The 23,719-nt window shown below is 45.6% G+C and overlaps 1 protein-coding gene across 3 annotated transcripts; it reads left to right on the forward strand.

The window, feature by feature from the left end:
* Positions 1-30: 30 nt before the first annotated feature.
* On the forward strand, positions 31-23,719 carry DNAAF6 (dynein axonemal assembly factor 6). 3 transcript variants are annotated; one of them, XM_037908854.2, is made up of 8 exons: positions 42-163; positions 2,108-2,260; positions 3,689-3,800; positions 10,212-10,281; positions 15,855-15,960; positions 18,671-18,767; positions 19,984-20,069; positions 22,198-23,719. In XM_037908854.2, the coding sequence occupies exons 3-8, from the start codon at positions 3,702-3,704 to the stop codon at positions 22,325-22,327; spliced, it is 588 nt and encodes a 195-aa protein (XP_037764782.1). In that variant the 5' UTR covers positions 42-163; positions 2,108-2,260; positions 3,689-3,701; the 3' UTR covers positions 22,328-23,719. The 3 variants fall into 3 exon arrangements, with proteins under 3 accessions (XP_037764783.1, XP_037764782.1, XP_043378324.1); XM_037908855.2 differs by lacking the exon at positions 2,108-2,260 and having other exon boundaries at positions 31-163; XM_043522389.1 differs by lacking the exons at positions 42-163; positions 2,108-2,260 and adding an exon at positions 398-642.

Consider the following 23,719-nt stretch of genomic DNA (forward strand, 5'->3'; position numbering starts at 1 on the left):
AGCGTTAAGGGGATCTAGCATGTTACTGACTGAACTTGCTGCCATTCCGCCGTGCTCTCGCGGGATTGGCTGAGAGGTCGAGATCCCGCCCTGCACCGGCCGCGTCGGGAGGGGGGAAAGGCGCGCCGCTGCCATGGCAACGGCAGACGCTGGAGACCGCCAGGTACCGAGCCTGGGGAGCGAGGCGCCGGCACCCCGGGCGGGGGGAGTCGGGGAGTGGGAGGGACCCCGGGGGATTGGGGCGGGGAGCGCGGGGGGCCAGGGGGTCCCCCCGGGAAGGGGACGGGGACTCGCGGGAGGGACCGGAGCGGAGGGGTTGAGGGCCGGGGGTGACGGAGGAGGGGCCAAGACCCAGGGGAGGCCTTGAGGCGGGAGCTGGGGAGAGGAGGGGGAAAGACGCGGGGCAAGCACGTTGCGAAGGCGTCGGGAGGTGGGACAGAGAGCGGGATCGGGTCGGGCGGAACCCCCGGCGTGCCGAGTAGTACAAGGGGCATCGGCCGCATCGAACCACTTGGCCCCCGTGGCCGCCTCCGCAAGCTCCTGGCTGCCTTCGGGGGGTTCCCCCCCATGCCCCCTGCATTTGGGGCATAACGTCCCCCACCACCACCACCAGGAGCCGCTCTGTGTGTCGAAGAGTCGAAGGTGTGAGCAGGGGTGAGGTCCATAACCTTTAGCCTGTGGCAGACGGCTCTGAGACCAGGTGCTGCAGCAAAGCTGGAACTATACAGCTGAGACAGTTGACCGCACATGGTTTGAAGTTCTTTGGGAGAAGAAAGAGCAAGATGAGGGTAGTGGGCAGATGCCTGTGCTCAGCCTTGGCCCTGGAGCCGGTGTAAAGAAGGAAATGGGACCTAGTGAGAGCAAAAAGGGGACAATGTTCCTAAGAAAAAGAGGAGAGATACCAAATGCCCAGGCCTATGAGAAATAGTGTAGTCCCAGAATCAGCCAAAGTGGTCTCTTTTCCACACAACCCCACCATCCACCATACGTATTGCCAGACACCTTTGAAAGAAAAAGAAGCATCTCCGAAGGGGATAGAAAAGTTGGAGGCCTTGTCTGCACTAACATTTTGCTTCAAATTTCCCACTGAAACATTACCACTGTTTCAGCTCTGGCACTGGTAGCAACAGTGCAAGCATAGTTTAGATAGGCAGCCAGACAGTGTGTTAACTCTGTGGCTAAGAATTTCAAAGGTGGCTGCCAATTTTGCTTGCCTCAATTTTCTGGTGCTCAATTTGAGATATCTTAAAGAGGTCTGATTTTCATACAGTGCTGAGCATCCACTCTCTGAAAAACAGGCCCTTTTAAGATGTCTCAAATTGGGCACCCAAATATTAAAGCACTCAAATCGACTAGCCACTTTTGAAAATCTTGTCATAAATTATCTGTACCTTCTCTGTACAGGACTAGATGACACAACAGTTAAAATAAAGTGGCTGGTTTACATGAGAGCTGTGATAATGACGGCAACAACTAGATATTTCATGAAAAACAGTCTAGTACAGCTATAGCCTTATATCCTAGGAAAAGGACAATTGATGGAAGAAGAACAAAATGATTCTGTTTGATGCCTGTAGAAAGAGTTTAGGATTAGGTCTCACAGGCTGCGTCTACACAAAGGAATGGAACCATAGGTAGTTGATGCAGTGGGATAACACCAGCATAAGAACCATTGGTATTATGCATCAACATTAGTTGTGTTATTTTGTGTGCCATTTTCCCCCTGTGTCCTAATTAGTGCTGTACTACATTGCTGTAGTTGAGTTGCCCCTTGAGTAGCAATCCCACAGTTCCTGGCACAGCTAACTGAAGCAAAAATTTATGGGAGATTTTGAAAGACCTTCTGGGATCCCAAGGGGATTCTGGGAGAAGAGGACAAACAATCATCGTTCACTTCATAAATAGAGCCCTGCAAACCTGTGGCTATTCACAGATGATGTTTTCAGACCACAGATCAGCTGTGGATACAATTTTGAATCCATGCAGGGCTCTACTCATAAGGTTTAGAGTTGGAGGCTTAGAGAATCAGAGAGTTCGGAAGATGCTAAGTATTTCATCTTCCATAAGATAATCTTTAATATTTTTATGTTATTTTTATTGGTTTTAGGAACCATCTAACTTTATTAATACTAGCAAGTGATTATATCTCAAAATAATTATACATAAGTAAGAACAACTGAGAAGTCAAAGTCATCTCCTTATCACAAAAGCCTTCAGCAGATTACATCAAACAGAACAAACAAACTCACCAACATTCACAGTAAGTTATAAGACCATATAACTTAGCAATTTTCTCACATCAGTAACATCTCTGTAACAGAGGTTGACATCTTCTCTTATACAGAGCTAGCTGAAATTTAATCCCAATTCCGTAAGGTGTTTAGATGCTTCTGTGATCAATATAAAGAAAGGGGTTAGGGCATGAGGCTACAACTGGGAACACCCAGGTTCAAGTCCTTGCTCCACCACAGCCTTCCTGCGTGACCTTGGACAAGTTGCTTAGTCTCTCTGTGTCTCAATGCCCCATTTGTAAAACGGGGATAATAGCACTTCCTTAGCTCACAAGTGTTTTGTTAGGATAGCTACATTAAAGAATATGAGGTGTACAGATATTTTGCTTTTACCCCTATTGGTTTGTCTGTATCAATCTTATGTCTTATACTTAGATTGTAAGCTCTTTGGGCTGTCTCTTTGTTCTCTGTTTGTATCGCATGTAAGCACAATGTGGTCCTGGCAGGGCCGGTACAACCACTAGGCAAACTAGGCGGTTACCTAGGGCGCCAAGTGGTTGGGGGCGGCCAAAAGCGCACTCTGGGGAGGCGGTGGAGCAGAGGTGAGCTGGGGCAGGGGGGCGCAGGGAGGGCCACCTGCAGCAAGTAACGGGGGGCGGGGGGCGCACAAGAGAACCGCTCCCCGCCCCAGCTCACCTCTGCTCCACCTCCTCCCCTGAGCATGCCGCCCCGCTCTACTTCTCTCCCTCCCAGGCTTGCGCGCTAAACAGCTGATTGGCGCCACAAGCCTGGGAGGCAGGAGAAGCAGCGGTGTGCTTGGGGAGGAGGTGGAGCAGAGGTGAGCTGGGGCGGGGAGTTGCCGCACGCGACTCCCCGGGCCGAGGGAGGGGGTGGCGGGGAGCTGCCGCGCGGCTCCCCGGGCCGAGGGAGGGGGTGGCGGGGAGCTGCCGCGGGGGGGCACCTCAGGGCAGGGGGGTGCGGAGCTGCCGCAGGGCTGGCGGGGGGGCGGACGCAAGGTGGAAGTTTCACCTAGGGCGCGAAACATCCTTGCACGCGGCTCCCTGGGCTGAAGGGAGGGGGCGGCGGGGAGCTGCCGCAGGGGGGGCACCTCAGGGCAGGGGGGGTGCGGAGCTGCCGCAGGGCTGGCGGGGGGGCGGACGCAAGGTGGAAGTTTCACGTAGGGCGCGAAACATCCTTGCACCGGCCCTGGGTCCTGGCCCATGAGCGGGGCTTCTTGGGGCCACAATAATAATAAATAATGAGGCAATAGGGGCTAGATAAGTACCTTAGAAAGTTTTCTAACTATCTTGCTTCATAAATAGTAGGATCGGTGTGTGTTTCTGCCCAGAAATGATCACATCTAGAAAACAAACAAAGTGCTTTTGTATTGTTATTTAAAAAAACAAGGAAAAAGTAATTGTTCTTTCTTCAGCTGTTATGTTTGTTTCTGTACACAGGTGAGCAATAGATATGGATCTAGACAGCGTTTCCCAATTCTCTTCTCTGGAAGCTCTCGCTAAACTGCTTGCTGACCCTCAGGAAGAAGACAATGAAGACAATGACCTTGGGGTGAGTACCTGACAAGAAATAAGGAATACTGTAGTCGCATGGGGCAAAATGCAGGTCTGGTAGAAAATGCTGCAACTCCCTTGGAAGTCAAAAGTCCAAGGGCCTGATTCTCCTTTCTCGCTGGTTTTACGTTGGTGTAACTCCATTGACCTCTATGGAGTGATTTTAATTTAATGTAAAAAGAGAATCAAACCTAGAAATCTTTTCAGGTGCTAGACTGATTGAAACAGGAGGAAAATTATTGCAGGGTGGCATTCTACGGAGAGGGAAAAGAAGAAATAGTAGGAAAGCTCATGCTCCTGGGAACAGGAGAGAAATTGAATGCTCTAGTCAAAAGGAAATGAAAACTAACCTCAAACGCAGACTTAGCCCTCCCTTTCCCCACAGTCTGCTATAGATGAAGGCATTTACTCCTAGAGACAAATGGCTTCATAGGAAGGGATAAAAAGATGCAGTGCAACTTGAGATTAAAGCCTGTGATAATTAGGAGGAGACTCAGTGTACTAATTATGTGTGTCTCTGAAACATTTTAGAGATAACTGATCTTTGGAGGGGTTAGAATTGGGAGAGGTGAGTAAGCATTGCAAGATGAAAAATTTGGAAACCAATGATTAAGGAAAGAAACATCTTTGCGTTCTTTTATCTAGATGACAGTTATGGTGTCTGTAAAGTGTACTCTATGCCCATACTATGTTATTGTCACTGTTGTTGGTATTTTCTGAGTGTGTGTATCAGGGGAGTTACATGTCTGGCCCTGTTTAGGCCACAACAGGCTAAGCAACCTACAGTGGTCCAAGGAGTCTTCACAACTCTTTGAAAAGTCTGATAGAATCTTGTACATGTTCCGTTATGGGATAAATAAAAATGACAAATGTCTCAGTCCTCTTTCATGACATCGCATCCACTATAGGAGCCAACTGGCTGGCCTTAGAACCTTCTTGTGTAGTAGTCTTCATTTGGGGTTGGATGCAAGTCCCTTAAGATCTACCTCCAATAGCGGGAGGATATGAATCCTCCACACTCCCTAATCATCCCTCAATTCTTCTATATCTGCCTTTGAAAGTTATTATTATGCCTTACTATCTTGTCAGAAAAGAAATCTCGATCACTTGTTTATGTCTTATTAATAAAATGAATAACACTTCTGTGTCAGCAATGGAAAATTGCCCTCAGTGATGCCCATGAAGTCTGTGTCAGTCTTCTTGTATGCTGTGTAGCTGTAGCCATGTTGTCTCCCAGGACATTAGAGAGACAAGGTGAGTGAGGTAATATCTTTTATTGGACCAACTTCAATAAAAGATATTACCTCACCCATTGTCAATCTTCTTGGTAATTTGGAATATTTGTTTTATTTATTGTCCTCTGCATGTGAAGTGCTTTTATCAAACCAAGAAATTTTTAGAAAACATAGCAATAGTTCACACTCACTGCCTATTAGCATTACAGTGATTCATCATTTAAAATAAATGTTATTGCCTTGCATGACTGCTGGCGTTAAAAAGATTCTAAATGCTATGATGGGACTGCATGTAGTACACAAAATTGGTATGCAGCATTGTCATGGCGGGCAAAGTGGGGCAGTTTTCCCAAGTGCCCCATAGGAAAGATCTCTGAGGCCTGGTCTACAGCATGCGGTTATTTCGGAATTAGCCGAGTTACTTCGAAATAAAACTGATTCCATCCACAAGAACAAACCAGTTTTTTTGATTTAAAGGGCTCTTTAATGCAATTTCTGTACTCCACCTCAGCAAGTGGAGTAGCGCTAAAATCGAGATCGCAGTTCCAGGTTACAGGTACTGTGGATGCAATTCGACGTTATTGGCCTGCAGGAGCTATCCCAGAATGCTCCCTTGCGACCGCTCTGGACAACACTCTCAACTCCGATGCACTAGCCAGGTAGGCAGTAAAAGCCCCAGGAACTTTTGAATTTCCTGTTTGGTCACCATCAGCACAGGTAACCATCAGCACAGTCCACCATCACAGGCGACCATGCAGAGTCCACCATCACAAGAGACCACACAGTCCCGGATTCGCAGACAAGCTCCAGCTTGGTCTGAACAGGAGGTACTGGATCTCATCGCATGCTGGGGAGATGAATCTGTTATGGCAGAACTGTGTTCCAAAAAAAGAAATGCAAATACGTACATTAAAGTCTCCAGGGCCAATGCGGAAAGAGGCTACTCCAGGGACACAGAGCTGTATTGTAGAAAAAGCAAGGAGCTCAGGCAAGCGTACCAAAAAGCCAGGGAGGAGAACGGGCGCTCTGGGTCACAGCTCCATACATGCCGCTTCTACCGTGAGCTGCATGCAGTTATGGGGGGTGACGCCACCACTACCCCACCACTGTCCGTGGACACCTGCAAGGGGGGAGTAGCACAGAGTGAGGAGGATGAGTTTTTGGAGGAGGAGGAGGAGGACAGTGCACAGGCAGCAAGTGGGGAATCCATTTTCCCTCCTAGCCAGGAACTATTCTTAACACTGGAGCCAATAGTCTCCCCCCACTCCCAAGGCATGCTCCCAGACCATGACCCTGGAGAAGGCACTTCTGGTGAGTGAGAGCTTGATCAGAGCCACACGGTGATGGGGTGGGGGAAACCCAGCCACGCTGGGCTGTTCGTGTTTAGTTTAAAGGGCTCATCCCTGCTCAGAGCCTCATCGAAGCCACGCGGTGGGTGTGGGGTGGAGGGGACGGTGTTGTGTGAAGCAATCATCCCAGACAGCCCACAGGCCCTCGTTTTATATGGCAAATCCACCAGGCATTGCTTGCTATGGGAAAGGGGGCCCTGCAGTTTGAAAGCATTGAAATGAATGCGGAAGAAGCAGAACCCCGCGGGCCCCCAGGGCTTACCATGGCTGCATGCAAGCTGAATTCTGTTGCCTGGCCGCATGTGATGGCTTACTCACACCAAAGTGGCAGGCACTTCAGTATAAGAGGCAAAATGCGACTTTGTACAGAAAGAACATGTGCTGTGTACTATGAATTGCCTGTTTCACTGAGAAACAGTGTCCCCTTTGTTCTCTAAAATGTATCTTTTAAAATACTACCCTCCCTTTTTCTCCTCCTGCAGGAGGTGTAAATGTTTCAACACGGCCCCTATCTACTCCGTCCCAGAGGCTGGTCCAGATTAGAAGGCGGAAAAAACAAACTTGGGACAACATGTTTGCTGAGCTCATGCAGTCAGAGAATCATAGAATATCAGGGTTGGAAGGGACCTCAGGAGGTCATCTAGTCCAACCCCCTGCTCAAAGCAGGACCAATCCCCAATCAAATCATCCCAGCCAAGGCTTTGTCAAGCCTGACCTTAAAAACTTCCAAGGAAGGAGATTCTACCACCTCCCTAGGTAACGCATTCCAGTGTTTCAACACCCTCCTAGTGAAAAAGTTTTTCCTAATATCCAACCTAAACCTCCCCCACTGCAACTTGAGACCATTACTCCTTGTCCTGTCCTCCCGCACTGATAGCGCCCAGCTGAATGCATGGAGGAAAACAATTGCAGAGTCGCATAAAGCGTTACATGAATACGAAGAGAGGAGGGACATGCACGATGAGAGCAGGCAGGATGCTATGGTCAAGCTCATGGGGGAGCAAACTGACATGCTCAGCTGTATGGTGGATCTAATGTGGGAAAGGCAGCAAGACCACAGACTGCCACTGCAGCCCCTGTATAACCACCCTCCCTCCCCCCCAAGTTTCATAGCCTCCTCACCCAGACGCCCAAGAATACAGGGGGCGGGAGGCTACGGGGACTCACACAGTCAACCCCAGAGGATTGCACAAGCAGCAGAAAGCTGGCATATCCTAAATTTTGATTTGGTTTCTGGACTTGTCCTTCCCTCCTCCTCCACCCCCTTAATCCAATACCCGCCCTCCCCTGTTTAGCTTCTGATTTCTCTCAATGTTTTGTGCAATAAATAATAAAGAATGGTTTTTAAACAATTGTGACTTTATTTCCTTTCATATATATAGGAGGCGGGTAACTTTAAGAGAAACAAACACAACTCTCACACCGTACCCTGGCCAGTCATGGAACTGGCTTTCAAAGCTTGTCTGATGTGCAGCGCACCCTGCTGCGCTTTTCTAATCGCCCTGTTGTCTGGCTGTGCGAAACTGGCCACCAGGCGAGTTGCCTCAACCTCCCACCCCGCCATAAATGTCTCCTCCTTACTCTCACAGATATTGTGGAGCACACAGCAAGCAGCAATTACAATTGGAATATTGGTTGTGCTGAGATCTAACCGAGTCAGTAAACTGCGCCAGTGTGCTTTCAAACGCCCAAACGCACATTCTACCACCATTCTGCACTTGCTCAGCCTATAGTTGAACTGCTCCTTACTACTGTCCAGGGTGCCTGTGTACGGTTTCATGAGCCATGGCATTAAGGGGTAAGCAGGGTCCCCAAGGATAACTATAGGCATTTCAACATCCCCAACAGTAATTTTCTGGTCTGGGAAGTAAGTTCCTTCCTGCAGCTGTTCAAACAGACCAGAGTTCCTGAAGATGCGAGCGTCATGCACCTTTCCCCCATCCCACGTTGATGTCGATGAAACGTTCCTTGTGATCCACCAGTGCTTGCAGCACCATGGAAAAGTACCCCTTGCAGTTTATGAACTGGCTGCCCCGGTGTTCCAGGACCAAGATAGGGATATGCATTCTGTCTATTGCCCCACCACAGTTAAGGAACCCCAGCGCATTAAAGCCATCCACTATGGTCTGCACATTTCCCAAAGTCACTACCCTTGATAGCAGCTGGTCAATGATTGCATTGGCTACTTGCAGCACAGCAGCCCCCACAGTAGATTTGCCCACTCCAAACTGATTCCCGACTGACCGGTAGCTGTTGGGCTTTGCAAGCTTCCACAGGGCTATGGCCACTCGCTTCTCAACTGTGAGGGCTGCTCTCATTTTGGTGCCTTTGCACTTCAGGGCAGGGGACAGCAAATCACAAAGTTCCATGAAAGTGGCCCCACGCATACGAAAGTTTCTCAGCCACTGGGAATCATCCCATACGTGCAACACTATGCAGTCCCACCAGCTGTGCTTGTTTCCCAGGCCCAGAATCAGCGTTCCATGGCATGAACCTGGCCCAACACCACCATGATCTCCCAATTGCCACATGCCGTGCTTCTAGGAATGTCTGTGTCCAAGTCCTCATCATTATCGTAATCGCGCTGTCGTCGCTTCCTCAGCCAGTTTTGCAGGTATTGCACATACTGCTGGATAATGCGCGAGGTATTTACAATGGTCAAAACTGCAGCGGAGATCTGAGCGGGCTCCATGGCTATGGAGCCTGCATGGATAATCCTGGAAAAAGGATGCGAAACGTAGGAGAGCAGAGTGGCTGTGGAAGAGGTGCTGTTCGGTTCACGGTAGCTGAAAAAAGGCAGGAAATGGTTGTCTTCTGTTGCTTTCACGGAGGCTGGAGCCCAGGACAGACAACATGGAGAAGCTCGGAAGCGCGGCAATAGTGGGAGAGCAGAGTTGGCAGCGGAAGCTGTGCTGCTCGGTTCACGATGTCCAAGCAGAGTTGGCAGCGGAAGCATTCAATGAGGAAGAGTAAGAGTAGATAGTAGAGATTACATAGGAAGATGAGAGGAAATGAGAGGTGGATTTATAGTAGCAGGAGAGCAGCGGTGCACCGTCTGCTGAAAGCAGTATGGCATCTGCACGCCAAAAAGGCGCAAAACAATTGTCTGTCGTAACTTTCACGAAGGGAGGAGCAACTGATGACACACACCCAGAAACACCCAAGAGAATGTTTTTGCCCCATCATGCACTGGGAGCTTAACCCAGAATTCCAAAGGGTGGTGGGGACTGCCGGAACTGTGTGATAGCTACCCACAGTGCACCGCTCCGACATTCAATGCTAGCCTTGGTGCTGTGGACGTACTCCGCCGAATTCACACGCTTTAGTGGGGACACAGAAGACCAAATGTATAAAATCGCTTCCGAAAATTCAAATAGAATAATTTTGAAATAATTTCGTACTGTAGACGTACCGTTAGATGCTAGCACATGTGGCTATAAAGCCATAGTTATGGGGTTCTTGTTTAAATGTAGCACATCAAGGCCATGGTCTCATTGGTGAGAATGAGGTGGGAATTGTTACATAGTGGTTAGAGCAAAGACCGTGACACAAGACTTTTCAGTATTGCCATTGATTTGGACAAATAATTTAACTTTTCTGTGCCTCATTTTCTCCATCTCTAAAATGGGGATGATAATAATGCTTACAGGGAAGTTGTGAAAATGTAATTAGTTTGTAAAGCATTCTGATATAGATAGCTATTGTAGATATCCTTTGATGAACAGTGCTCTGTAAATACAAAGTATTATTGCTATTAATTGTTTATTATTATTACTGAGGTGGGCTATGAGAGCATTCATTTCAGTTGTATTTGGCTTTTTTTAGTCACATTCTTCTACTGTTAGCGCCGTGGGTCCTGGGAATATCGGACCAGCAAAGAAAGCAGAGCCTACAGGTAAGTTGAGTTGTAATAGAACGGTGTCAGCAAAGACAGAGATCCACCATTACACTACCACAATAAAATAGCTGTAATAGCAGCTGCCTCTGACATAGCTTGTCTCAGCTATGACTGAGGGCGGTTGCTTTCAGGGCTGGCCCACAACATTTTGGCATCTGAGGCAGGGAGCTCAAATGCCGCCCCCCAATGCCGCCTCACTTGGGCCCAAACTTTGAAAGGTCTCAATTCTGCCCTCTTCCTGTTCTACTCCTCTCATGGTACTGCTCTGCTACCTACCCCAATAAAGGAGAACTAACAACTTAAAATGCCTTGTTCAAAAATTTTAAGTAACACTTAACTTTCAAATGCCTGAACAGCAAATGTAACTTTTCTTGTCTGCATAGTAAACACTGGCATTTTTATCTGTTTTAATAACCAAAGTGGTGCTTTCCGTGCCTTCTTGGTTGCAAAGATTTGAACTGCTTCCTGCTGAAGGTCCTCAGTCTGTGCCAGCTCATGCTCTATTGAGATGGTTGCAAGCCCGACCAGCCTCTCCTGTGTCACTGTGGACCGTAGATGTGTTTTTATTAACTTCAGCTTGGAGAAGCTGCGTTCTCCACTGGCAATGGTTATAGGAAGTGTTAGAAGTATGCGCAGAGCAACAAAAGCATTTGGAAAGAGGGTGGTCATCTTATTTGTGCACATATATTCCAGAACAGCCTTTGGAGTTGATCCTGCTGAAATGTATCTTGAAAGGGCTTTCAGTTCATCACCTAAATTACTCACATCAATATCGCACATGTCATCATGTGTCAACACTGTCTCTAGTGCCCTGCATTGCTGGTGTAGGTCTTCTTCAGCTACAGTGAGGAGTTTTGGAATATCCTACAACATCCCAAATATACTGCTGTGTTCCTTGAGCTGCATGAAAAGTTCTTCAACTGACTGTATTGCACAATCTAGCACCTGGTTAAAGAATTCAACTTTGAATTGTTGTTTGGGGTCTCTTATGGGATTATCCCGTTACTCGTTATCAAAATGTCTTCTTCTTCGGTGACTCTTGTATTCTTGAAAGGGTGGAAAAATAGCTTCAGTGTGAAGTTCCTCTGCCAACTTCTGTGCACTCTTCAGAACGTTTTGAAATCCCTCATCTGACCGGTAAGACTGTAGGTATGACTTTGCTTTATCCAGTTGTTCCATTGCTCCAGATATATCAAGGTCAACACCTTGGAGTCTCTTGCTTACAACATTTATTTCAAACAGTATGTCATGCCACTACAGTAAGCCACACAGAAATCTGAAGTTAGGTATGTTTCTAGTGATTCCATTTCCCTCTGCTACTATTCTCCCATGAACAGTTCCTGGCATAGCATTATCCTCCATAATGGCAACTATGGCATCATCTGTCTTCCCAATTTGGTGTTTGATAGGCTTTATTGCCTCCACTCGACTTTCCCATCATGTGGCACTCAGTGGTTTCAGTGTCAGAGAGGATGTTCCCAGATGTTGTTTCAAAATTTGCCATCGATGAGTTGATGCAGAGAAAAATACACAGATGCTTTGAATTACATTAAAAAATTCAGCAGCTTCACTAGAAGCTGATTTTGCATCACTGACCACCAAGTTAAATGAATGAGAACTGCATGGGACAAAAAAAGCTCAAGGGTTTAACTCTCGGATCCGTGGTCTGCACTCCTCTGTTCTTTCCTCTCATGTTGGCACCAGTATTATAGCCCTGATCTCTCATGTCAGCTATTGCAATTCCCATATCTTCCAGCTTTTTAAGAAGCACATTTGTCATACCAGCTCCTGTAGTATCATCAATGTCAATAAATTCTAGAAAATGCTCTCTGTCAGTCACCATTGCAGGGACATTTTCACTAGGTTCTGTTGTTGTTACAAAACGTACCATTAGTCATTTATTCCACATGGCTGATGTCAGGTGTGCAGTCCAGAATAACAGAGTAATATCTTGCTGACTTCAGATCTGCCACAATCTTCTGTTTGACTTTTGTTGCCAGTAACTGTATGATCTCATTTTGAATTTTTTTCCAAGGTAGTGGTGTGTGCAGATTTCGTGGGTGGTGACTCTTCTTAGATGCTCCTGGAGTACAGCATCAAACTCAGCCATCAGCTCCACAATTTTAAGGAAGTTTCCATTGTTTGGCACATACAGCTGATCTGAAGTGCCTCGCAGTGCTAGGTTTTGGGTAGCAAGCATTCTCTCAATAGCAATGAACCTTTTCAAAACATTTTGCCAGTAAAGAGACTCCAATGCAATCTTCTCATGATGCTGATCATCTATGGTGGCCTTTAACTTTAGTTTCATCTCAAGCTCTTTCCACCTATGGAATGCTCTCTGGTGATTTGCTGCCTTCTCATGGCATGCCAGATTTCTAGCCAGATTTTTCCAGTCCTTTGTTCCTGTAGAACCCAATGCAACTGGAACATTAGACTGGAAGAATTTGCAACAAAAACAGGATGCAGCACTCTGGTTTTTTGCGTACATAAGCCATGGGCTTTCCACTTTGTCACCATTGGGGATTTCACGCCAGTAATGTGTTGGGTGGAAACTTCTGTTTTCATTGTCTTTGAGGAACATGAAGTTTTTCACTTGCTGTGGCCCATGCAATACAAGGAAGTCCCTTAGGCTACTGCTCAAGTGGGTCCACAGTCCTGGATCATCTAGACTTAAGGAACTAAACTCAGCAGCAGCTGTTTCTTGCACCTCCACCACACTCTTCTCTGATCTACACTTTTTTTTCAGGAATGTGCATGGTTACATCCATTTGAGATGGAGATATGGATGCTGCTGTAGCTGCCAGGTCACCTGCACTCTGATTAACTGGAAGATCAGGCATCTCCTCACCACTCACATCCTCACTGGGGCCGGAAGGCTCACCATGAACATTTGTGTTTATGTATCTTAGGAGAGCTCCTTCCTGCTTAAATAGAAAAGCTTCCTTTGCTTTCTTTCTTTTTCTGAATGCTGCCCCAGAGGGGCATTTTCTTCTTTCACTCATGACTCCTGTTCTGTGCCAGCTATAGTGGCTCTCAACACTCAGTTGAAGGGGACAAATGAGCAGGCTGGTAGCAGAGCCTGAGTGAGGGATGATATCAGTGTCTTAAGGGCCTAACTGGCTCCTACTACTTCAGTTGACTGCCTGTTCTCCTCAAGTGGGTTCAGGGAAGCAGCAGGAAACAGGAAGCTCCCTGAGAAGCTAGTGTTAATCAGTCCAGGCTCCTGGGGGTGCTAGAGAGGTACATAAGAAGCTCCTCCTCCTCTCTCTTCCTGCAGCTCCTGCTGCTTTCTGTTATTCCCTCCCACCTTTTCTCCTGTCTGTCTGTTATGTCTCGTGCCCTCCTTCCTCCAGCATAGCACTCCACCATCTCTGTGCATCTAGAGCAGAGAGAATACATATGCACCAGCAGCAGACACAATTTTCTACACTCTGGGTCCTAGTGGTGCCCTCTCACAGTCTGGCACCTGAGGCGGTCGCCTCAATTCACCTCATGGTAAGCCCAGCCCTGGTTGCTTTCTTCTTTGTTGAGAGGGGAACAATAATATTTTACGTGTACATTATATGGCACTTTTTAACCTGAAGGGTTGAAACACTTTATAAACTCTGTACATACAGTGCCACTGAAATGTAGCATATCTGAGATGGAGCGTGTCTGCCACAGAAGACAGCACACTGCCCTGTTATGGGACAAGGGGAAATATTGGCAAACACCTATTCTTACAAAAAGTGCTGTGGAATCTTTAATGTTCACACAAAGCAGACAAGAGCTTGGTTTTTAGAGCTCATCTTCACATAAACTGCATGGAACTCAGTTTATCCACCCAATAAGGAGGAGAAGCTACTACCCCACCATGAAACCATAGACACCTTCCTCAACACCTCCCCCGCCCCCAGCCCTCCGCAAAAGTCACACAAATCCATTTAGGAAAAAGCTTGAGAGAAGAACTGAGCCTTAACTCTGTGCCCTGAAGATCAACAAACTCAAACTGTGCCAGAGCAAGGGGAAAGGAAATTCCTCATTCAAGGTACTCCTCATAGAACATGCTGCCTCCAGTCCTCAGTTGGGAAATTGGAAATTGCAGCACAAGTGGTGACAACTCCACTGGTCACACGTAAAGAGAGAGGCAGGCTCTCAGACAGCTGGAACCTAAGTCCTCTAGGGTCTTATGCATTAATGTCAACACCTTGAATTACATCCAGAAAAAAAAAAAAAAAGAAAGTCAGTGCAGTCTTTGCAGAATGGGTGTAGTATCCTTCCTGCTGCTAACACTATCAGACAGTTGGGCAGCTGCATTATCCACCAGCTGTACCATTTGCATAGTCTTCAAGAGTGGCCCAATAGTAGTGACAGGTTTCAGAGTGGTAGCCGTGTTAGTCTGTATCAGCAAAAACAATGAGGAGTACTTGTGGCACCTTAGAGACTAACAAATGTGTTTGGGCATAAGCTTTCGTGGGCTAAAACCCACTTCATCTGATGCATGGAGTGGAAAATACAGTAGGCAATTATATATACACAGTACATGAAAAAATGGGAGTTGCCTTACTAAGAGTGGGTCAGTTCTAACAAGATAATTCAATTAAAGTGGAAGTGGGCTATTATCAACAGGAGGAAAAATCACTTTTGTAGCGGTAATCAGGGTGGGCCATTTCAAACAGTTGACAAGAAGGTGTGAGTAACAGTAGGGGGAAATTAGCATGGGGAAATTAGTTTTTAGGTTTTTTTCGTGTACTGTGTATATGTCTCTGCTTACTGCATTTTCCACTCCATGCATCAGATGAAGTGGGTTTTAGCCCAGGAAAGCTTATGCCCAAATACACTTGTTAGACTCTAAAGTGCCGCAAGTACTCCTCGTTGTTTTTGCCAATAGCAGTGAGTCATTCCAGAGATCACAATGACATGGAGAACTGCAGTGAGAGCTGTGTCTAAAAGAAACAGTTGCAAATATAACAAAGATGCTTTTAAACACTGTTTCTGCTTAGGAATCCAGAAACAATCAGGGAGCCAAAAGAACCCCAACTTATATACTGGATGAAGGGAAGACACGTCCCCTCAATAATAGGGGTAGATACCATCTCTGCCATATTCCCTATATGCTTTTTCCCAGTGTACATCATCACCTTTGTTTTGCATATCCCCAAGGATTTATGAAAAGGACTGTGATATATTGTGCTGTTTATAAATGAGAGGAGAAAGGGGATCCCTTTACAAATCATTTCTGTTCACTTAAAATCCTATTTGGAGAAGTCTCAGTATCCTGTAATCCCTTTAGATTTCACCCATCCCAATTTGAGGAATGCCTGATGTTTTGTGACGTGGAGCAGAATGTTCCCTGACTTGTTCCACACACAGGGTGGGCAAAAGAGAGTAAAGTGTATGGAAATAAAAAATCGCCTCTTTTTCTAAATCTCCACTTAGATTGTGGCTAGGTATATCCTAGGGAGACTAGGAATACCGTGAAATATCTTTTATCAAACAACCACACCATGGTTAAACACAGCAACCCTAGAAAGACAGACCTATCCTAGAAGCTGACAGTATCAAATTCTCTCTTTCATCCACTCTCCTAGTCACCCCTGATGTGAAGTCTGGAAATAGTAAAGATATCTGGAATACAGAGGAGGTGCCAGAAGGATCAGAGTTTGATGATATCTGGGATCCAAGGGAACAGCCAGAGTAAGTGTAACAGAGCTAAAACTGTGTGCATGGGTTTTGTGTAGCTGAAATACAAGCATGTTCTGCATAGCATATATATTGTGTTTACAACAAAACACACACTACTGAAAAGCTTGTGTCATGGAAGGGCAGAAGGGATGTACACTAGGGGTATGTTTCACTGCAATGTAAGCCCAGGGTTAGTGGGTCTCAAATCAGCTGACCCATGTTAGGGAACCTTGGGCTTTGAGGATCTACACTGTGTTTTACCCCTACGTTAAGTCTTTTCCAAGTGATGCGTGACCCTTGGGCTCTGGCATCCACATTGCAGTGCACAGACCCAAGTCAAAGTAACCATATCCCAGGGTCCCTAATGCCCCCAACTCCCGCAGCTCTAGAACTGTGGTGCGGTGTGGGAAAACTTTACTGCCCACCCTGCACATTACTAGGAAGCAGCTTGCTTTGCAAAAGGCTGGATCGGTTTGCTCTCCATTGCAAACCCAGGAGACTCTCTGATAGTATGCTTGCAGTTCGGTGATCAGAACAGAATGGGTTAATGCTAACCTGAGCTGCTGCTATTTGCAAAATGGGGGTGGCTTCTGTTTTGAGTAGAGTGGATTGTAAACTGTTGGAAATTGTCCCATGGAGTTGTGGGATACTGACTCCCATGACCCGAGTCAAGTAGGGTTGTATCAACACTGCAAACCAACAGGGCTCGGACCTTGGGTCTTGGCTTAACTCAAGCTTGGACCCTTCAGCCCTGCAGGGTCCTGGGACCCTGGGTCTGAGCCCTAGATTAGCACAATTGCAGTGTAGATGCACTGTAGACATATCCTGATGGGCTTTGCCTCCAAAGCAGCAACAATTAAAAAGTGACTTTAATCTCTTCTGTGGAGGAGACCTTCTAATCTCATTACTGAAATTTGGAGTCTGTTATCCCTGTTATAAGATTATTCCCAGTGTCAGATGCTTGTGTAAAGTAGGATTAGGAGGGAAAGGAGGCCAGTGCCAAAATTTATTAGCCTTCATACATGCCAAGTTTGTATACAACATTACTGAATTTACCTGCTGCTTTTATGACAGTAAGTGAGAGTTCCATTGTTTTGATAATGCTGTACTGTATGGAGGGCTTTGGATTTATATTTATATTGCAGGGAATTAAGCGCTTTAGAGGCAAATACCTGCTGTTGGAGCAGTATTTTACAGGCAATGTTACTTTTCTAATGGATGGCATTCAGTCAGAGATGGATTGTAAGAGGACAGCCTAAAATACTAATAGACTTCTTCCTTCCCCACCTCAAATAAAGCATTCTTAAGTAGATGCTGTCATGTAGTTTAGGTTGGGAAGTGCTCTGAAGTGCTCTGGAAAATTCTCCAGCTCCAAGGGGTCAGCTAATCCAAAAGGCAGCCTTTACATTTATTATCACAAAATATTGCACCCCTGAGGGTCAGATCCTCCGTTGGTGTAAATTGGAGTAGTTTCATTGAAGTCAACCGAGCTACACAGTGTATACCTGATTGAAGATCTGGCCCAGAATTTCCACTTTTCTCTGTGCATAAATACAATTAGCCACTCAGTTGCCTGATCTAAAAACTAGGCTGATTTTTCCCCTTTAAAATTAGACCTTAAAAATGAACATTTTTGACAGTCCCCTATTTAGCCTCCACTTATGCACCCACATACATTTGTGCACACATTTTTATTTAAAACTATGACTTCTATTGTCCTGTCGAGGTAAGGTAAATTTGTCCAATGCTGATATGAACTAAACTCTCTGGACTCATTCAGTCTCTACTGAAGGAGGTATATCTTTTCTTTAGCCCTGAGCAATTGTGTACTGTGTAGCACAAATAAAATGAGAGTATAAATCTTTGTAATAGTTCATCAAATTAATGCATGGAAAAAGCCTTGAAAGATAAATCTAGAGCTGTTATTAGATAGATTTTACACTGACTGAGAGACTAGAATTGTGTTACATGCATGCATGACCACTGGAGATGAAAAAAGAGCTTCTTTCCATACAACCTTTCAACAGTCTGGAGAAATTGCTCTATTTATTTTGCTCAATTTACTAAGAGTGTTACATGTTCTAAATACAATCTTCAGTTGTGTTTCCTCATTCATTAAAGACCAACAGAAAGAGAACATAGAATTCCAGATTTTGCTGCATTCTGAATTAGACAGACTGATTTGGAGAGAAAAAAATCAATGTATGTAAAATGGAACATCATTAAAATTAGCAGAGAAAGCTATATTATTTTTGGGCTCCAGGAGCCAAATGATGGACAGAAAATTGTTTGCAACTTAATTACTTGACTGCATCCTTTTAAAAATTTTCCCCCAGGGGGCTATCTAGGAGATCTAGGAGATAAATATCACATCCACATGGTTCAATTTCCATCCCCAGTGTCTTATTCCCTGGTCCTGCAAAGGTTGATTGTGCTGTGGAGGCAGCATGCCCAGCATCTGGTGACAAGTGAAGGGTGACTTATTGTTCATCATGAGCCCTCCAGCCAACTATGAGAGACAGTGATAGTTATGAATAGAGTCCCAAGCCAGGTGTCCCTTTGAAGGGAATGTAAAATGCAGGAAAATGGGGAATCTCAAGAGTGCCAGCAGAGATAAAAGGACCTATATTCCCAGAAGAAACAATATTATACTCTTCTTCTCCTGCCCTCCCTTAACATGGAGATTCATACAGGGTTTGATGACCAGTTTTGTCTCTGCTAGGTATGAGATTTTATTTAAGCAACAGGTGGGAGCGGAGGACATCTTCCTGGGGATGAGCAGAAAGGACCCTTCCACAGCCTGTTGCGAGGACATGCTGGTGAGCATGAACCACATCTCCAGTCCCTTCTCCTTCCCCTTTCCTCACTGTCTCCTTCAATGTAGCACATACCTACACAGCAGCTCTATTACTGTCTTTGGAACTATGCAGGATCTGCTAAGTAGCTTTCAGTGAATCTGCCATTGCCACTGCCCTGAGTAGTCATGCAGCTCCTTGAGAGCTGGATATATTCTGAAAATATACAACCTGCCCAGTTCTGTTGGCCAGGTTCAGACCTGGTGTAAGTGGATGCAGGTCCAACTGGATGTTACACCCACTTACCTATAACCCTGTGTGGTTGGGGTTTTTTTTACACTTGCATAAACTCATTGAAGTGATAGTGCAGTTAAAGAATAGACTGTGTCACAGCCAGGTCGTGGGTGGCCAGACCTATTAGAGCCAGAGTCCACAGTCACGAGACAGGAATCAGCTGCATCAGGATACCAGGAGGTCAGAAGCAGGATACAAACTGGAGATCAGCAACCACTAGTCAGATGCCAAGAGTCTCAAGCCAGGTTAGGGTGTTAGAGGAGCAGGAGCAGGATGGAACCCAGTTGTTCAGACAACTTCCCGTTCCTGCTGCTTGCTTAAATAGGACCAGTGGGCCAATCAGCTGCTCTGGGACTCCACCAGTCAGTGCTCAGGGGCAGAGCCTCATACTAGGGCTGGACTTCATGTGGCCCAGGTAAGCTACTGTTAGCAGGCTACCAGTGGGAGGGTTGAGTGTGGCTGCTCCAATGAACCCTATGGGCCTGGATTTGAGAACTGTGGGTCATGACACTGTGTGAAGTAGTGGAACATTACAACATTGTGACAGCCCTCAAAGTCACAGGTATCTGAACCTCTCACCTTACTGTATATGATCAGTGACCTCCTTCATCTGCAACATTCATGTGTATTTTATTCTAGTTGGTATAAGGTGCTCCAGGCCTTTACCAGAGCAGGGGCTTTCAGTGACTTCAAAATATCTTTCACGTAGGCTTTCAACTCCGGATTTGTGTAGAGGGTAGTGGTATCTGCAGACTTCATGAAACCATTGAAAGAAATTATTACTACTGCATCTTTCTTCTGGTAGAAATCACCTCTGCTAAATGCTGGCCCTGATCATCTATAGACCATAGTACTGCAAAGCTCATCCCAGCTTCCAGTGCATCTCTAGATTCCCCCTGCCATTACCTCTCCCACACTTCTGTCTTACTTGTACCTGTCCTTTCAGATTAAAATCAAACTGCCAGATACAAGGTCCTTGGACATTACACTTGACATCCAGGACAAGATTCTTGACCTTCGAACCCCAAAAAAGTAAGTGAAGCAGAATTGTTATAAGTTTTCTCTGTAATGGAATTTAACAAAGGCTTTAGGGGAATGCTCAGCAGCATGCAAAGGTGATGATGCAGATGTGATTATTTAATTGAAAGGAAAAATACAGATAGATGGAAACCCAGCCATTATTAATTTGTTAGATTAATAGTGGGCTGGGTTTGGGGCCCCTAAGACTAACATCTCTGGAAACCTCTATAATCCTTCTCTGACAAGGATAGCTTTAAAACAGCAAACCCTATGGGCCAAAATTGTAGTCTACAAAATTGGGCCTGCAGTTCTGAATGCCTACTTGGTTATTTGGCCACAAATGCCAAGTGTACATGCATACAGCTGTGCACACACAAAGATGGAGGGCCATCTGCAAGTTGATCCAAGAGGTGTGGTCTGGATTAAGGCCAGAGGAAAGTTGTCCCTAATAGGCTAACTATATAATACCACATGAAGGGCCAGCTTCATATCCTTCCAAAACCATTTCAAGCTCTGCATAACCTTTTATATACAGAGATCAGATGTTTTCCCTATCTTCCACCAACACGAAAGTGTTTTGGGTATTCATGATTAGCAGGTTGAACATATACGCACAGCTCATATTCTTCCCATATTGAAAAGATCCAAACAGCTCCAATGTTTATTTTTAAGTTGATGCACAAATACACAGCGCTTCAAAGCACATATTTTGATAAATACTAAAGAAAAATTTTATTTTAAATATTAAAAAAAATAGGAATTGCCACACGGGAAACAAAAGTCCATAGGGCCTTCTGAGCACTGTTCAGACCCACTGAAGCCAATACAGTTATACCAGGCATGAATTTGACCAAAAGACCTATGAATACTGGAAGGTCACACTAAATGTGGCCACCAAATTTTCCCTTCTGAAATGCAACACTAGTCTTTGGAAGTGATGCCAGTCAAAAAGCAGGAGAAATGCATGTTAAGCCAGCAGCCACTAGCTAGGCAAAAACCCCTAGTTGGCAAAATCAGACATCTAAGTATAACACTGCAGCTGTAGGGAAACCTCAACATGCTGTTTCTCTTGTGATCCAGTTTCATTAGTGAGTCAGGGATTTGCCATATCTTCTTTGCTTCGAGACATTGCAAGTCCTGAATCCAGCAAATGAAGAGATTCTCAGTAAATCTAAAGGCTGTATAGGGCACTATCTGAGCTAGTGTTGATTTCCCAAGTGTAAATGCAATTCCTTGCACTATGAAAGAAAGTAAGATTTTCAGTCCTATATCTTCGAATGCATCCAGTAAATGCTGGACACAGCTGAAGTGGGGGAGCACAAAGGAACTGTGCGCAGCTTTCTGGTCCTGGGGCTGGTTCTGTGTCAGTCCACTGTAAAGCTGCTTTAGGCTGCTCTGAACTATGCCAGCTCCCAGTGGCCCATTCCAGCAGCCAGGGCACAGGGAATTCGGACTACACCCCTCTCCCAGCAACCCCTACTACTGCAGAGGGCCTGGAGGGGCATGATGTAGAACTAACATAGCTTAGAGCCTTGTTTAGAGCAACCATGAGACTTCGCTGACTCTATGTAGCCAAGGATTCCCCCATGCTTGAAGTAATCCTTGGCTAGCCAGATCCCTTGGGATCACGGCCTCTTGTGTCATTGGGGTGGCCAAAGCTTTTAATCAGGATGCTCCTATTATTTTTCCTTCATTGGGGAAGCTAGGTTACTGCTCCCTGTGCTACATTTTCTTCAAACACATATTCAGACTGTATGCATTATTCAGATTTTTACCACTGTGACAGCACTGTGGATGTGAGTCATTCTCACTCTGCATCGAAAATGCACCACTATGCAGCAGCAAGAGCTGTGAGAGGCCCGACAATCCATTACTGGAAATCTTTGTCAGAGCACACAGCCAAGAGTGTGTTGAGAGAGAACCAGATTTGGAATAATTCGAGGGCCCAGTGGGGCAGAGCCCCAGTAGTTCAGTGAGTCCCACCACCTCACACTGTCCCACCACCTCACACTAAATTAACGTGGCCCATCACATTCTGGTTTCTAAATAGCAAACACTAGCCTGGCACTAGTAATTTGCATTCCCTTCTCTAGTGCCTACTTAGGGCTGAGGCTGAAAAATCCCATTTCCTGTTTTCTAGGAAGCTGCTACTGCATCTCCCCCACCCTGTGGACAGCAAGAATGGCAAAGCTTGTTTCATCTCAGAAAAGGAGACCCTGGAAGTCACCTTGAGGATGAAAAGAGAGTTTGACTTCATCAACTTTGCCTAAGGGAAAATGGGGAACGTTTTCAAACAGTGATCTATATGGCTACCTGTTTGATAGCCAAACGTTGGCCTATTCCCCTTGGGAATGGTTCAGGAAGGATAGATCCTTCCACTGCAGCTCCTGGTTGTGCAGTTAGGCAGTGTAATGAACCACCCCATTTGTCTATTGGAGGTGAATAGGAATCAGAGATGTCTCTGAGCAAGTATAGTATAGTATTTCTATCTCTGTGCAATTCTATCTCTGAGCTTGGGATCCCAGCCTTACCATATAAATTCTCAGAACCTCTGAATTTTCTCTGAACTCATCTTGGTGTGTGAGTGTGACCCAGAACACCAGCTGTAATGGCCAATGGAACAGGACTGCGAGACACCTTTTCTGCCTCCTAGATAAAATCCTGCTGAGTTCATGGATGGAGATGATTCCATCTTTAGCCTCTCATGGAACTCAAGTGTTTGTTGTACGGGTTTCCCAGGTTAAGCTTGATCTTCCCCTGTTAGATAGCACTCATCATTCCATATCTCAGAAAGGAGATGCCTGTGAGTATGTGTTTTGGAATAGAAGCCATGGATCTGATCCAAAACCCATTGAAGACAATGGAAACACACCTAATGACTTCACTGAGCTTTGGATTAGGCCTTAGATAGTGCTGCATCACTTGGTCCAGAGGGCAGGACCTAGACCAGACATATGTATTTGGTTTGAATTATTTGTCACTGGGTTGCTGCTGTTAATGTGATGCTGTAGTCTACACTCCATGAATAATTAAAATGTTACTGCTATCTAACTAAAATGCTTGCATTGACACCTTTTTGGGGAGATCAGGCCCTGAAACCAAAACATATAATGACTGGGGAAAAATGGGACAAATTTACTCGGTCAGTTTGGTTTCCAAATCTTGTAAAGAGCCATCATACCGAGGTTCAGTTTTAATTTACAGATAGGTTGATTCATTATAACAATGTGCATATTTGTAAAGCACCATTACAGTTAAAAATAGAAATGTAAGTGTGGAAACAGGGTTAAAGGATTTAAATATAGGCCTCTTAGTTGTAAGAAACAGAGCAACTGTCATGCTAAGGCTTAGCCTAATATTGCGGGACCTGTAGAAGCAGGGCTCACGTCAGAAGCGGGTGGGAAGACAGCAGAGTAGAGTCAGCGTGACCCCGCCTTGAGATAGTGATGTTTTGAGAACAGAAGTGAGAAAATACAGGAATGGGCAGGACATAACATAAACAAACTGCAGATGTTTTTAATTAATGCATGCCACTAAAATGTATAAACGGTTGTGTGATATTGCTTGTACTTTGAAGAAACTGAGGCAGAGATGCTCCTGTCAGCTGTATTCTTCCCTTGCAATTGCTCAAATAAAGCTGTTTCTGATTTTGTTGCTTCTAA

This window comes from Chelonia mydas, chromosome 9, assembly GCF_015237465.2.
Source record: "Chelonia mydas isolate rCheMyd1 chromosome 9, rCheMyd1.pri.v2, whole genome shotgun sequence".
NCBI classification, from domain to species: domain Eukaryota; kingdom Metazoa; phylum Chordata; order Testudines; family Cheloniidae; genus Chelonia; species Chelonia mydas.